Source organism: Saimiri boliviensis, chromosome 21 (genome assembly GCF_048565385.1).
Source record: "Saimiri boliviensis isolate mSaiBol1 chromosome 21, mSaiBol1.pri, whole genome shotgun sequence".
In the NCBI taxonomy this organism is placed as follows: domain Eukaryota; kingdom Metazoa; phylum Chordata; class Mammalia; order Primates; family Cebidae; genus Saimiri; species Saimiri boliviensis.
Window position 1 is genome coordinate 12,086,508 of NC_133469.1, and position 12,329 is coordinate 12,098,836.

The window sequence follows — 12,329 nt, forward strand, 5'->3', positions numbered from 1 at the left end:
GGTAGATCATCTGAGGTCAGGAGTTCGAGACCAGCCTGGCCAATATGGTGAAACACTGTCTCTACTAAAAATACAAAAATCTAGCCAGGCGTGGTGTTGCGCACTTGTAATCCCAGCTACTCGGGAGGCTGAGGCAGGAGAATCGCTTGAACCCCGGAGGTGGAAGTTGCAGTGAGTCGAGATCCCACCATTGCACTCTGGGCTGGGCAACAGAGCAAGACTTCATCTAAAAAACAAACAAACAAAAAAAGACCAACAGATTCACCCTTGCATTCATCCGTGAAGATTTATGCAGCCCTGCTACGTGCTTGGTGCTGGACAAAAGAAAGAGAGGTGGCCCCATCTTTAGTGAAGCTGACAATGACAATTTAAACTCTAAAGCAGGAGGGCTGGGCACGGTGGCTCACACCTGTAATCCCAGAACGTTGGGAGGCCAAGGTGGCCGGACCATTTGTGGTTAGGAGTTTGAGACCAGCCTGGCCAATGTAGTGAAACTCCATCTCTACCAAAAAAGACAAAAATTAACTGGGTGTGGTGGTGGGCGCCTGTAATCCCAGCTACTCGGAAGGCTGAGGCATGAGAATCGCTTGACCCCAGGAGGTGGAGGTTGCAGTGAGCTGAGATCGCTCCATTGCACTCCAGTCTGGATGACAGAGTGAGACTCAGTCTCTAAATCAAATCAAATCAAATCAAATCTACAGTGGAAGAGAGGTTCTCTGAGAACAAATGGAGCTAGCTAAGGATTGACAAGATGTGGGAGAAAGGCTTAGAAGATCAAGTGCCTGGGAAAGGCTCCTGAAGAATCACATTGAAGATGAAATCTGGGCCTGGGCATGGTGGCTCACGCCTGTAATCCCAGTACTTTGGGAGGCCGAGGTGGGCGGATCACGAGGTCAGGAATTCAAGACCAGACTGGCCAATATGGTGAAACACTGTTTATACTAAAAATACAAAAAAATTTAGCTGGGTGTGGTGGCACATTCCTGTAGTCCCAGCTATCTGGGAGGCCGAGGCAGGAGAATTACTTGAACCTGGGAGGCGGAGGTTGCAATGGGCCAAGATTGTGCAACTGCACACTTCAGCCTGGGCGACAGAGCAAGACTCCGTCTCAAAAAGATGAAATCTGAAGACCACTTTTTACGGAAAATTGGAAGATTTGGGGTAGGCAAAGAGATTACTGGCTAGCCAACGTGCTGGAGTTGTCAGGGGTTATTTAGTTCTGTGTTGTTTAAAGGCTCTTGTTGGCTGGGTGTGGCGGCTTACGTCTGTAATCCCAGCACCTTTAGAGGCTGAGGCAGAAGAATTGCTTGAGACCAGGGTTTCAAGACCAGCCTGGGCAACAGAACGAGATCCTATCTGCATTCAGGCACACTTCATTTTATTGCACTTTGCTTTATTGCATTTTGCAGATACTGCATTTTTTACAAATTGAAGGTTCATGGCAACCCTGTAGCCAGCAAATCATTCGGCACCATTTTTTTCCAGCAGTCTGTGTTTGCTTCCTATCTCTGTGTCACACTTCGGTAATCTAGAAATAGGTCCAACTTTTTCATTATTATATTTGCTACGGTGATCTGTGATTGGTGATTCTTGATGTCACTATTGTAATTATTCTGGAGAGCTGTGAACTGTGTCCATATGAGATGGTGAATTTTTTTTTTTTTTTTTTTTTTTGAGACAGAGTCTCACTGTGTTGCTCAGGCTAGATGTGGGGGCACGATCTAAGCTCACTACAACTCTGCCTCCCAGGTTCAAGCGATTCTCGTGCCTCAGCCTCTCGAGTAGCTGGGACTATAGGCTAGTGCCCCTATGCCTGCCTAATTTTTGTATTTTTTTTTTTTTTTTTTAGTAGAGACAGGGGTTCACCAAGTTGTCCAGGCTGGTCTCGAACTCTTGGCCTCAAGGGATCTGCCTAGGCTCCCAAAGTGCTGGGATTACGAGCGTGAGCCACTCCGCCCGGCCCGAGATGGTGAATTTGATAAATGTGGTGTTCTGACTCCTCCATTGACTCACCATTTCTCTGTCTCTTTCCCTCTCTAGGCAGCCCTATTCTCTGAGACACAACCTTATTGACATTAGGCCAACTGATAACTGCTCAATGGGCTCTAAGTGTTTAAGTGAAAGGAAGAGTCCTGCCTGTCACTTTCAGTCAAAAGCTAGCAATGATTAAGCTTAGTGAGGAAGGCATGACAAAAGCCGACTGAATTTAGACCAATTAATAACTCTAAAACGGCCTCTCGGTGTTCAAGTGAAAGGAAGTGTCACATGTCTCTTGCTTCAAATCAAAAGCTGGAATGATTAGCCTTAATGAGGAAGGCATGGCAAAAACCTAGATAGGCTGAAAGCTAGGCCTCTTGCACTAAGCAGTTAGCCAAGTTGTGAATGAATGCAAAGGAAAAGCTTTTGAAGGAAATTAAAAGTGCCGCTCCAATGAACACATGAATGATAAGAAAGTGAAACAGGCTTATTGCTGATATGGAGAAAGTTTGAGTGGTCTGAATAGAAGATCAGACCAGCCACAACACTCCCCTAAGCCAAAGACTAGGCCGGGTGTGGTGGCTCACACCTCTAATTCCAGCACTTTGGGAGGTTGCGGCGGGAGGATTACCTGAGGTCAGGAGTTTGAGACCAGCCTGGCTAACATGGTAAAAACCTGTCTCTACTAAAAATACAAAAAATTAGCCGAGTGTGGTGGCAGGCACCTGTAATCCCAGCTACTCGGGAAACTGAGGCAGGAGAATTGCTTGAACCTGGGAGGCGGAGGTTGCAATGAGCCAAAATTGCGCCACTGTACTCCAACCTGGGTAACAGAGAGACTCTATCTCAAAAAACAAACAAACAAACATAAATACCCAAAAAACAAAAAAACAGACTAATCCAGAGCAACATCCTAGCTTTCTTCAATTCTATGAAGTCAGAGAGATGAGGAAGCTGTAAAAGAAAAGCGGAAGCTAGCAGAGGTTGGTTCATAAGGTTTTTTTTTTCTTTTTTCCAGCTCTCTTCATGCAAGTTCATAAGGTTTAAGGAAAGAAACCGTCTCCATAACACAAAAGTGCAAGGTGAAGCAGGAAGTGCTGATGGAGAAGCCACAAGTTCTCCAGATCTAGCTAAGATCCCTGATGAAGATGGCTACACTAAATAGTTCAGTTTCATTGTAGATGGAACAGCCTTATATCAAAAGAAGATGCCAGTAGGTCTTTCATAGCTAGAGAGAAGAAATCAATGCTTGGCTTCAAAGTTTCAAAGGACTCTCTTTTTCAGGAGCTAGTGTAGCTGGTGACTTTAAGTTGAAGCCAATTGCTCACTGACAATTCTGAGAATCTGAAGGCCCTTAAGAATTACGCTACGTTTACTCTGCCTGTGCTCTGTAAGTAGAACAAAGCCTGGCTGACAGCACATCTGTTTTCTTTTTCTTTCTTTTTTTTTTTTTTTTAGATGGAGTTTCGTTCTTGTTGCCAAGGCTGGAGTGCAATGGCGCGATCTCGGCTCATCACAACCTCTGCCTCCCAGGTTCAAGTGATTCTCCTGCCTCAGCCTCCTAAGCAGCTGGGATTGTTTTCCTTCAGAATATTACTGCTTATTGGCCAGTGGTGGTGGCTCATGCCTGTAATCCCAGCACTTTTTTTTTCCTTTTAAGACGGAGTCTTGCTCTGTCCTCCAGGCTAGAGTACAGTGGCACCATCACAGCTCACTGCAACCTCCGATTCCTGGGTTTAAGTGACTCTCCTGCCTCAGCCTCCCAAGTAGCTGGGATTACAGGTGCCCACCATAGCACCCGGCTAATTTGTGTATTTTTAGTAGAGACGGGGTTTCACCATCTTGGCCAGGCTGGTCTTGAACTCCTGACCTCGTGATCCACCTGCCTCTGCCTACCAAAGTGCTGGGATTACAGGCCTGAGCCACTGCACCCAGCCTAATCCCAGCATTTTGGAAGACAGAGGCGGGTGGATTGACTGAGGTCAGGAGACCAGCTTGGCCAACATAGTGAAACCCCGTCTCTACTAAAAACACAAAAATTAGCTGGGTGTGGTGGCATGCCCTTGTAGTCCCAGCTACTTGGTAGGCTGAGGGAAAAGAATCACTTGAACCCTGGAGGGTGGAGGTTGCAGTGAGCCAAGATCGTGTTACACTCCACCATGGGCGACAAAACTCCGTCTCAAAAAAACTCTGTATCAAGAAAAAAAAAAAGCTTCTTAAATTATTTGGCAGCAAAAAGTAAACTGATACATTTCTTTGGGCAGCAAAGTCAGCCTTGAACTGATGTGAGTCTATTTATATTTATCCCACTCCATGTGAATATTCATGTTTCCTTATGGAATATTGTTTTTCTTTAAAGAGTGCTGGATTATATAATATACAGTATGTGCACCTAATTACCTTTCTAAAACTCAAAAAATCCTGAATTGGAAACATATGTGACACCCCCAGGATTTCTAATAATGAGAACCTATCAGTTATATCCCTCGGGGATGGTGTGAGGATTAAGTGAAAGCATTTTATTTTATTTTATTTTATTTTATTTATTTATTTATTTATTTTTTGAGACAGAGTCTCGCTGTCGCCCAGGCTGGAGTGCAATGGGGCGACTTCAGCTCACTGCAACCTTCACCTCCCGGGTTCAAGCGATTCTTTTGCTTCAGCCTCCCGAGTAGCTGGGATTGCAGGCACCCACCACCGCGCCCGTCTAATTTTTGTATTTTTAGTAAAGACAGGGTAACGCCACCTTGGCCGGGCTGGTTTCCAACTCTTGACCTCAGGTGATCTGCCCGCCTCGGCCCCTCAAAGTGCTGGAGCCATCGCGCCAGGCCATGAGAATATTTTTTTAAACGACAGTGGGAGCAAAGCCAGGCCCAGAATTAAAGATGACAGGGTGGGATGGAGGAAGCAGGTGATATGAGAGGTGCGCTCGCGCGCAGCCACGTGGTTGAAGTAGACGCTGCGAGGCAGCGTCTTCAGCGGTAGCTGAAGTTGATGCTGAATCCCGAGGAAACAACGTGGGGGGCCATGGAACGTAACGAGATACTTGATTCTTAGAAAGATTTGTAGGGGATGAGCCTGGAGGCAGGGAATCAATCAGTCAGGACCTGAGTCACCCTGGAGCCCAGGCAGAAATCAGCGAGAGCCCTTGCTGATGCAGAGGGCTGGAAGGCGTGAGGCTCCGGGAGGTTGGGCAGTTGGATCCAGCAGGACCCGAGGTCGTGAGGCCGTTCCGTAGGCTTGGGACGCTCCTGAAACCCTTAGAATCCAGCGCGGACCACTGCATTAGCACGGGAGAAACAGCAGAGATAGGACTTGAGGGAGGGATGCCCGAGATTAAAGGTATTAAAGGAAAGTTGGTGTCGCGGCAAAATCAGCGTGGAAGCCAGGAAACGAGGGTTTCAGTCTTTCCTCGCCAATTCCAGAGACAGCTGCACATCACAGGAAAAGAAGCGACGCAGCCATTTTTCTTCATTACTATTAAGTTTGGCTGCTGCCGGACGCCGTAGATTTGTGGCACACCAAACTAGCCCACGTCTCCGCGGCTTTTCATTAAGTTTGATCCCAACCCCTAGCCGTAGAGTGTCTAATTTCTGTCCCCAAAGCTGGCGTCCACCAAGGAACGAATGCTAGGCGCGGAAGAGCGTGCGCGGAAATGGCGCTCTGTACGTGTCCCCGGACCCGACGTCTGCCACGGGCGCGCGCTCGCACGCCGGAAGGGGCGGAGCCAGGTTTGGCTTTATATAGCGGATACGGAAGGCGGGCCGATCTCTAGCGACTGGATTCGGCGGCGTGATGGTATGTGTTGTAATGGCGGCTGTTTCATTGTCACCGGCGTCGGCTGAATCCGCGACGCATCGCCGCCATCCCACCTTGGCCGGCGCCGGGGACCTGCTCTAGGGGCACGGGCGACATAGCGGGGCCCTCACTCAGGCGTATTTTCTGGAAAGTCTAGAGGCTTGTAGAGAAGAGCCCTTGGAGGACTGGTTTGGGGCCTGCACATCATCGGCCAGAGGGAGGCCGTAAGGGTGGGAGCAGGCTTGGAGGCCTGGCCTTTTTAAAGCCGTGGGTGATTTCTGAGTTTCGACCTCACTCATTGTTTCGTTAGTCGGCGATTAGGGCGCATGCGGAGCTTGCCTGGCTACCTTGGGTGAGGATTCTCGGTGCTGTTCTTACTGGGTGGTAAAAAAGCTTGCGAGTGGAGAGGTTGCCGGAGGGTTGCGTTGCAGAGGCCTCCTTCTGAAATATTTGGGACCTCAGGTGCACTCCTAAGGCCTCTGGAGCTCTCAGAAACCACAGATGATGAACTTATTGACGGGCGGACAGAAACTGTGTGCTGATTGTCAATGTTCTGATTTGGCTCTGCCGAGTTCTCTGGCCTACGTGTATCGGTGTAATTAAGTGTCCCGGCTGCTACTCAGCATTGTCTCTTAAGTGCTCAAAATCTTGCTAATTGGCCTGTTAAGCAGCTTTTAGTGTCCACTACTCAGTGTATTTTTGTCTAGTTTCAGAGAAAACAGTTGGCTAGTTTTCTTAGACGTTGAGGATTTGAAATGACGTTCAGCTTAAACTTGCCGGATACAAAAGCATTCTTGACACGTGCGAGCCTGGGAAAAAGAATTATCCTCCTATTAGGCTTACTGGGTGTCTGGTTAGGATTCAGTATGGCTGAGATTTGTAGCCTAGGCAGCTGGGAGTTAAAGAAGAGGGGACTGCTTTGGTTTGGGTGCTGACAGTGATTTCCCCCCCACCCAGTCTCACAGGAAGTTCTCCGCTCCCAGACATGGGTCCCTGGGCTTCCTGCCTCGGAAGCGCAGCAGCAGGCATCGTGGGAAGGTGAAGAGCTTCCCCAAGGATGACCCTTCCAAGCCGGTCCACCTCACAGCCTTCCTGGGATACAAGGCTGGCATGACCCATATCGTGCGGGAGGTCGATAGGCCAGGATCCAGTAAGTACAGGCATCCTTAAAGTTTCGGTGATAGGAGTTGAGGGGGGAGGGAAACCGTAGAGATGGAGTCAAGCTGTTATCAGAGGGCAGACTTTTTAAGCAGGAGCTACCGGTTGTCAGAAGTGCTCTTACAGCAGAATGGGAACACTCGACTTCAAGGCTGATACTCCCAGGGTACAGATGGCCAGCACTGTTTGTTTTAGGTTCGGGTGTTGATTTCAGAGCATAGTAAATTTCCCAAGATCCCTAGCAAAGAGAAGTCATAGCAGTGTGGGGTTGGAGCTGCTGAGGCTGGAATAAGAACTCTCAGGTTTTGCTTGTTCATATGTGTTTCACTTAAAGGTTTGAATAGTAGCCACTTAGCCATTAGCGTAGCCATTAGCCATTAGCCACTTAGCCACTTAGCCATGGCTCCACTTACTGATGTTAGGCACTTGATAGTGACTCTTAAGCTGAGCTCAGCTATTTCTGTGTCCCATTTATACTCAGGACACTGCATTGTCCAGATAAATGGCAAACCTTGTCTGCCTCCAGAGGTTTGCGTAGAAGAGAACTGAAGCTGGGCAGGTATTTGCCTGTTAAGGGTCCTGATACTTTTTAAGTTAAAGAACATAAATGTACACCGAATGAGAAATTCATAGCAAGCATAGTCCTGTGAGTCTAGACTGCAGATGTGGACCTAAATGGGCACTTTGCATTTTTCTAGAAAACACTGCACCCCTTGCTTGGGCTCCTGCCATGTCTGATGACCGCCATTTTTTGCAGAGGTGAACAAGAAGGAGGTGGTGGAGGCTGTGACCATTGTGGAGACGCCACCCATGGTAGTTGTGGGCATTGTGGGCTATGTGGAAACCCCTCGAGGCCTCCGGACCTTCAAGACTGTCTTCGCTGAGCACATCAGCGATGAGTGCAAAAGGCGTTTCTATAAGAACTGGTAAGGGGGGGAGGCCGCAGTCCCTAGGTTGGGAGCTGGAGGGCAGGCAGCAGTGTGTGCATGGCCTCTCAGCTGTCTAGCAGGCGGGAGCTGCTGTCTCAGGTTGAGTTTGCCTCTTGAACAGACATTGACCAGCCATTGGGTTTCAGTTGGAGCTGACACCCTCATTCAGAGTCCAGGCTAGTACTGGGTGGTGGCGGAGGACCCAGTGTTTGGTCCAACTAGAAACCAGGAGAGGTAGCAGGATTATTCAACCCCCACAGGGGTGGCAAGGGCCTCTGGCCCTGGCTGGAATGTCCCATTTCCTCCATCACTGAGTAGGTGCTCCCCCAAGGTAGAGTACTTTCTAGCACCCCGGAGCAAGAATGTTTTTGAGTGTTTGTGACTTAAATTAACCTTGTGGACCTTTGCTCAGCTCCGCTCGGCTTTGCCCGATGAGCTCCATCCAGGCTCCGCTTGCCGGTGGAAAAGGCTCCTTAGAAGCCGGCAATGAGCCCCATCCCCATGTGGTGCCAGTGTACCTTCCGCTCACTCCTCAGGGGTGATGAAGGCCTGCACCCGGCCCCCTCCCCAATTCTGCTCTGCTCCTGAAGGCATAAATCGAAGAAGAAGGCCTTCACCAAGTACTGCAAGAAATGGCAGGATGAGGATGGCAAGAGGCAGCTGGAGAAGGACTTCAGCAGCATGAAGAAGTACTGCCAAGTCATCCGCGTCATTGCCCACACCCAGGTGAGCGCAGTGCCATGCGGTGGCTGGGTCTGCCACTTTGGGGAGGTGACCTATGTGATCTTGTGGGTAGGCTTCTCCCTTGCCAGCAGAGGGCACTGTGTCCTTGCTGGCCCTTAGCAAGGGAGGCATGCCCCTTTAAAATTCAGCTGGTTGACCCAACTGGTGACTCACCAGTACACTGAAATGCCTGACTGAAAGGTGCTGGCTGCTCTCCTTGAAACCTGCCTTGTGAGCTGAGCAGGCCCTTTATTGACTTGGTTAGAGTAGGTGACTCTGGCTGTCTTATCCTGGTGGATTTCAAGTGCTCAGTACAACCCTCTGTGGTGAGGCCATCACAGATAATATAGTGCATGTCCACCTTGCAGTTTTGTCAGGACATTGCCAGGCTGTCCTGAAGTGAAAGTTTTATGCTTAAATGCATTTTCTTACTCAGAGCTTGTGCTCTTAAAAAGCAGACTTGTCCCTAGGGCAAGTGTAGGTGGCTTCGGTAAAACCACTGCAATACCCCAAAGGAACTGACCCGAAGGACAGCCACAGGAGCATGGGGCTGGCAGGTGCCGGGATCTGGTTGTTTGCCTGTGGTGTGGGCCCCGTTAGCTCATCCTGACAGTAATTCAGGCATCGGAATCCAAAATTAAGTTGTTGTTGGCAAAAATGGAAGTTCCTTTGTCTTGGTGAGGTTGAGTGACTTGTTGAGAGTTGGCCTATTTTTGCCATGTGCTTGGCATCAGACGCGTGGAGCTGCAGTCCTCTACTGTGGGAGGAGCACTGGCAGTTGGAGCTGAGCTGTGCCCACTTCCTCCTAGATGCGCCTCCTTCCTCTGCGCCAGAAAAAGGCCCACCTGATGGAGATCCAGGTGAATGGAGGCACCGTGTCCGAGAAGCTGGACTGGGCCCGTGAGAGGCTGGAACAGCAGGTACCTGTGAACCAAGTGTTCGGGCAGGACGAGATGATTGACGTCATCGGGGTGACCAAGGGCAAAGGCTACAAAGGTGAGCTTTTCAGTGGCTTGTGTTGTGTGCTAACTTGGGGGAGACGTGGTTTCAGGCCCAGCTGTTCGGTGATGAGGCTCAGAGTGCACGCTGGGCACAGCGCCTGAATCAGACACTGTGGAACCATTCTCTACTGCCTTCCTTCTGAGAACAGCCTTGTAGTCATGAGTGGCTGGGATAGCGGAGGGCCAGGAGACGACTTCTTACCATGTTCCTGGACTCTCTGCTCTTCGTAGCTTACTGATAACTGCGAAGGGGAACTCGGAATTATGTCACTCCCTGCTGATGGGAAAACTTTAACATGCCTTAAAAATGCCCATTCACAAATCCAATTCAGAGTTACACCCCCAGAGCCTATCCAGCTTGACAGGGTAATGTCCCTCAGATGACCCAGCCGTGGTTGGTGATTGTTGAGCCAGGAGGGAGGGGTCAGTGGGAGGTGCTGGGCGCTGAGGTGCAGTAATGTGCATCCATTCCAGGTGTCACGAGTCGTTGGCACACCAAGAAGCTGCCCCGCAAGACCCACCGAGGCCTGCGCAAGGTGGCCTGTATTGGGGCATGGCATCCTGCCCGTGTGGCCTTCTCTGTGGCACGTGCTGGGCAGAAAGGATACCATCACCGCACTGAGATCAACAAGAAGGTGAGGTTCTGAGAGTGGCTCCCTGGGGTGGGAGATGACCCTGTGATTGGGGTTTCTGTGTCAGCACTGCTTCATTGACTCATGAGCATCATGTAGACGTCAGTGGCTTGTGTCTCGGGTCAGTTCTGGCTTGAGTGATTAAGGTGTAAAGCGGCTGTGGTGGGGCTGATGGTTGGTGTGGCTGCGGATACTAGACTTCCTGGTGTCTGGTCCCACCACCAGGGCGTGAGAGGCCTGCGCTGGACAGCAGGACCTTTAGTTTTAGCCTAGCCACCTTACAGAAAGGAACCTGGAGGGCCAGCCACTTTTTTGCTCTGAAATTGGAATACCCCATGGCTGGGACTGAGGCCTCAGCTGCCTTCCTACAGAGTGTTTTGCAGGTCACCCCACTGGCATGTCTGGGTTATTTGTCCCTAATGCCCCAGCCTGACACCCTTCTTGTTCATTTCAGATCTATAAGATCGGCCAGGGCTACCTTATCAAGGATGGCAAGCTGATCAAGAACAATGCCTCCACCGACTATGACCTGTCTGACAAGAGCATCAACCCTCTGGTAAGTAACGGGTGTTCTGCTTCTTAGGGGCTGTTAGCAGGTTAACTGAAGCCGGCACAGCACCTAGCTGTGTACCGGATAAACAGCAAAATGTCATTGAGTCCACCAGTTGGGGTTGGCTGGTGAGAAGTGGAGTCTCAGGCTCAGCTGTTCAGTGATGAGGCCTGGAATGTGCGCTGGGCACAGCGCCCGAGACAGACTGCGGAACCGTTCCTGTTGCCTTCCTTCTGAGAACAGCCCTGTGGTCAGGAGGGCCTGAACCTGGAGGGGTCATCACTGCACAGTCCCCTCTTGTGCCTAGTGCGGGCCCTGTGCTGATCCAATGGTCTTGTTTTCCAGGGTGGCTTTGTCCACTATGGTGAAGTGACCAATGACTTCGTCATGCTGAAAGGCTGTGTGGTGGGAACCAAGAAGCGGGTGCTCACCCTCCGCAAGGTGAGGCAGGCCCTGCCTGGTTTTAGGGGGCCCTCCAGTGGAGGGAGGATACAAGGCCACAGATGCTTGTGGCCCTGTGGTGGGAGAGCTGAAAGGAAGGAGAGGGTGTTGGCAGTCCTTTGACACTACCTTTGAAGTTCTGGGCTGAGGAAATTCCTAGTCTGGCCTTGCTGGGCTGTTTGCTTCTTTTGAGTGTGTCCTCCTTGGCCTGGCAGTGGGGGAGGGCTCTTGGAGGCTGAATGGATCCTGTGGCTTCCCAGATGCAGGGCCGCTATCAACCAAGGGGCTAGGGAAAGCCTGGCTCCTTGTAATCCCAAATCACTTCCCTTCTTGGCCCACAGTCCTTGCTGGTGCAGACCAAGCGGCGGGCTCTGGAGAAGATTGACCTGAAGTTCATTGACACCACCTCCAAGTTTGGCCATGGCCGCTTCCAGACCATGGAGGAGAAGAAAGCATTCATGGTGAGCGCTTCCTGCTTGCTTCCCTCACTGGATGGGTGGCTTGGCCATCTGCCTGCTTTTGGGCCCTGGTGGGGTAGAGGGTGGTCTTTATGCCTTGGACCTCTCGGGGCTGTGGAGACTGGCCCAGAGTCTCAGTCCCCTGTAGAGTGGGCATCTGCTGGCCTGATACCTTCCACCTCTAACCACTGCCTCTCTCCCCACAGGGACCACTCAAGAAAGACCGAATTGCAAAGGAAGAAGGAGCTTGATGCCAGGAACAGATTTTGCAGCTGGTGGGGTCTCAATAAAATTTATTTTCCACTGACATCTGCCTGTTTCTTCAGGAGGGCAGCTGGGACTGGGGAGGCAGATGAGGCCCCCCAAGGTGTCCTCTGCTCCCCAAGCCACTTCCCTCCTTGCTGTAGCCACACTGGTTACCCTCTGACCTCCCCACTCGGTCCCCACCCTCAGTCCCTGGAGGGAGGTAAAAGCGGCCTGGTTCTGCCGCTGAGCTGTAGACAGCCTTGAGCAGTGGGCATTGTGCAAATGTTTGTCACCTGGGCGAGGCAGCTGGGTCTCTGCTATTTGCACAGGTTGGGTGCTGCCAGTGCTGTACTGGAGACGAGTACTAGGTGTTCCCTGGCGCCTTTGATGCTGATGTGCACGCAGACCCTGCGTCT

At 50.7% G+C, this 12,329-nt stretch overlaps 1 protein-coding gene and 4 non-coding genes across 5 annotated transcripts; all 5 read left to right on the top strand.

Moving 5' to 3' along the window:
• Positions 1 to 5,709: 5,709 nt before the first annotated feature.
• RPL3 (ribosomal protein L3) lies at positions 5,710 to 11,974 on the top strand. The gene is made up of 10 exons (XM_039463187.2): positions 5,710 to 5,775; positions 6,733 to 6,925; positions 7,691 to 7,859; positions 8,453 to 8,588; positions 9,395 to 9,581; positions 10,061 to 10,221; positions 10,673 to 10,774; positions 11,114 to 11,209; positions 11,551 to 11,670; positions 11,874 to 11,974. Exons 1-10 carry the CDS (start codon positions 5,773 to 5,775, stop codon positions 11,916 to 11,918), a joined length of 1,212 nt encoding a protein of 403 aa, XP_039319121.1. The 5' UTR covers positions 5,710 to 5,772; the 3' UTR covers positions 11,919 to 11,974.
• LOC120361520 (small nucleolar RNA SNORD43) lies at positions 6,272 to 6,336 on the top strand. Its single transcript, XR_005577703.1, has one exon. It is a non-coding gene; the product is annotated as a small nucleolar RNA SNORD43 (small nucleolar RNA).
• On the top strand, positions 8,398 to 8,452 carry LOC120361527 (small nucleolar RNA U82P). The gene has a single exon (XR_005577708.1). It is a non-coding gene; the product is annotated as a small nucleolar RNA U82P (small nucleolar RNA).
• Positions 9,642 to 9,736, top strand: LOC120361524 (small nucleolar RNA U83B). Its single transcript, XR_005577706.1, has one exon. It is a non-coding gene; the product is annotated as a small nucleolar RNA U83B (small nucleolar RNA).
• On the top strand, positions 10,921 to 11,012 carry LOC120361523 (small nucleolar RNA U83B). Its single transcript, XR_005577705.1, has one exon. It is a non-coding gene; the product is annotated as a small nucleolar RNA U83B (small nucleolar RNA).
• Positions 11,975 to 12,329: the final 355 nt, after the last annotated feature.

Excerpts from the sequence above, each read along its gene's own strand:
- RPL3 (XM_039463187.2), top strand. Across the intron at positions 8,589-9,394 it reads GCGTCATTGCCCACACCCAG|ATGCGCCTCCTTCCTCTGCG; the intron begins GTGAGCGCAGTG and ends ACTTCCTCCTAG. Across the intron at positions 10,222-10,672 it reads GCACTGAGATCAACAAGAAG|ATCTATAAGATCGGCCAGGG; the intron begins GTGAGGTTCTGA and ends TGTTCATTTCAG.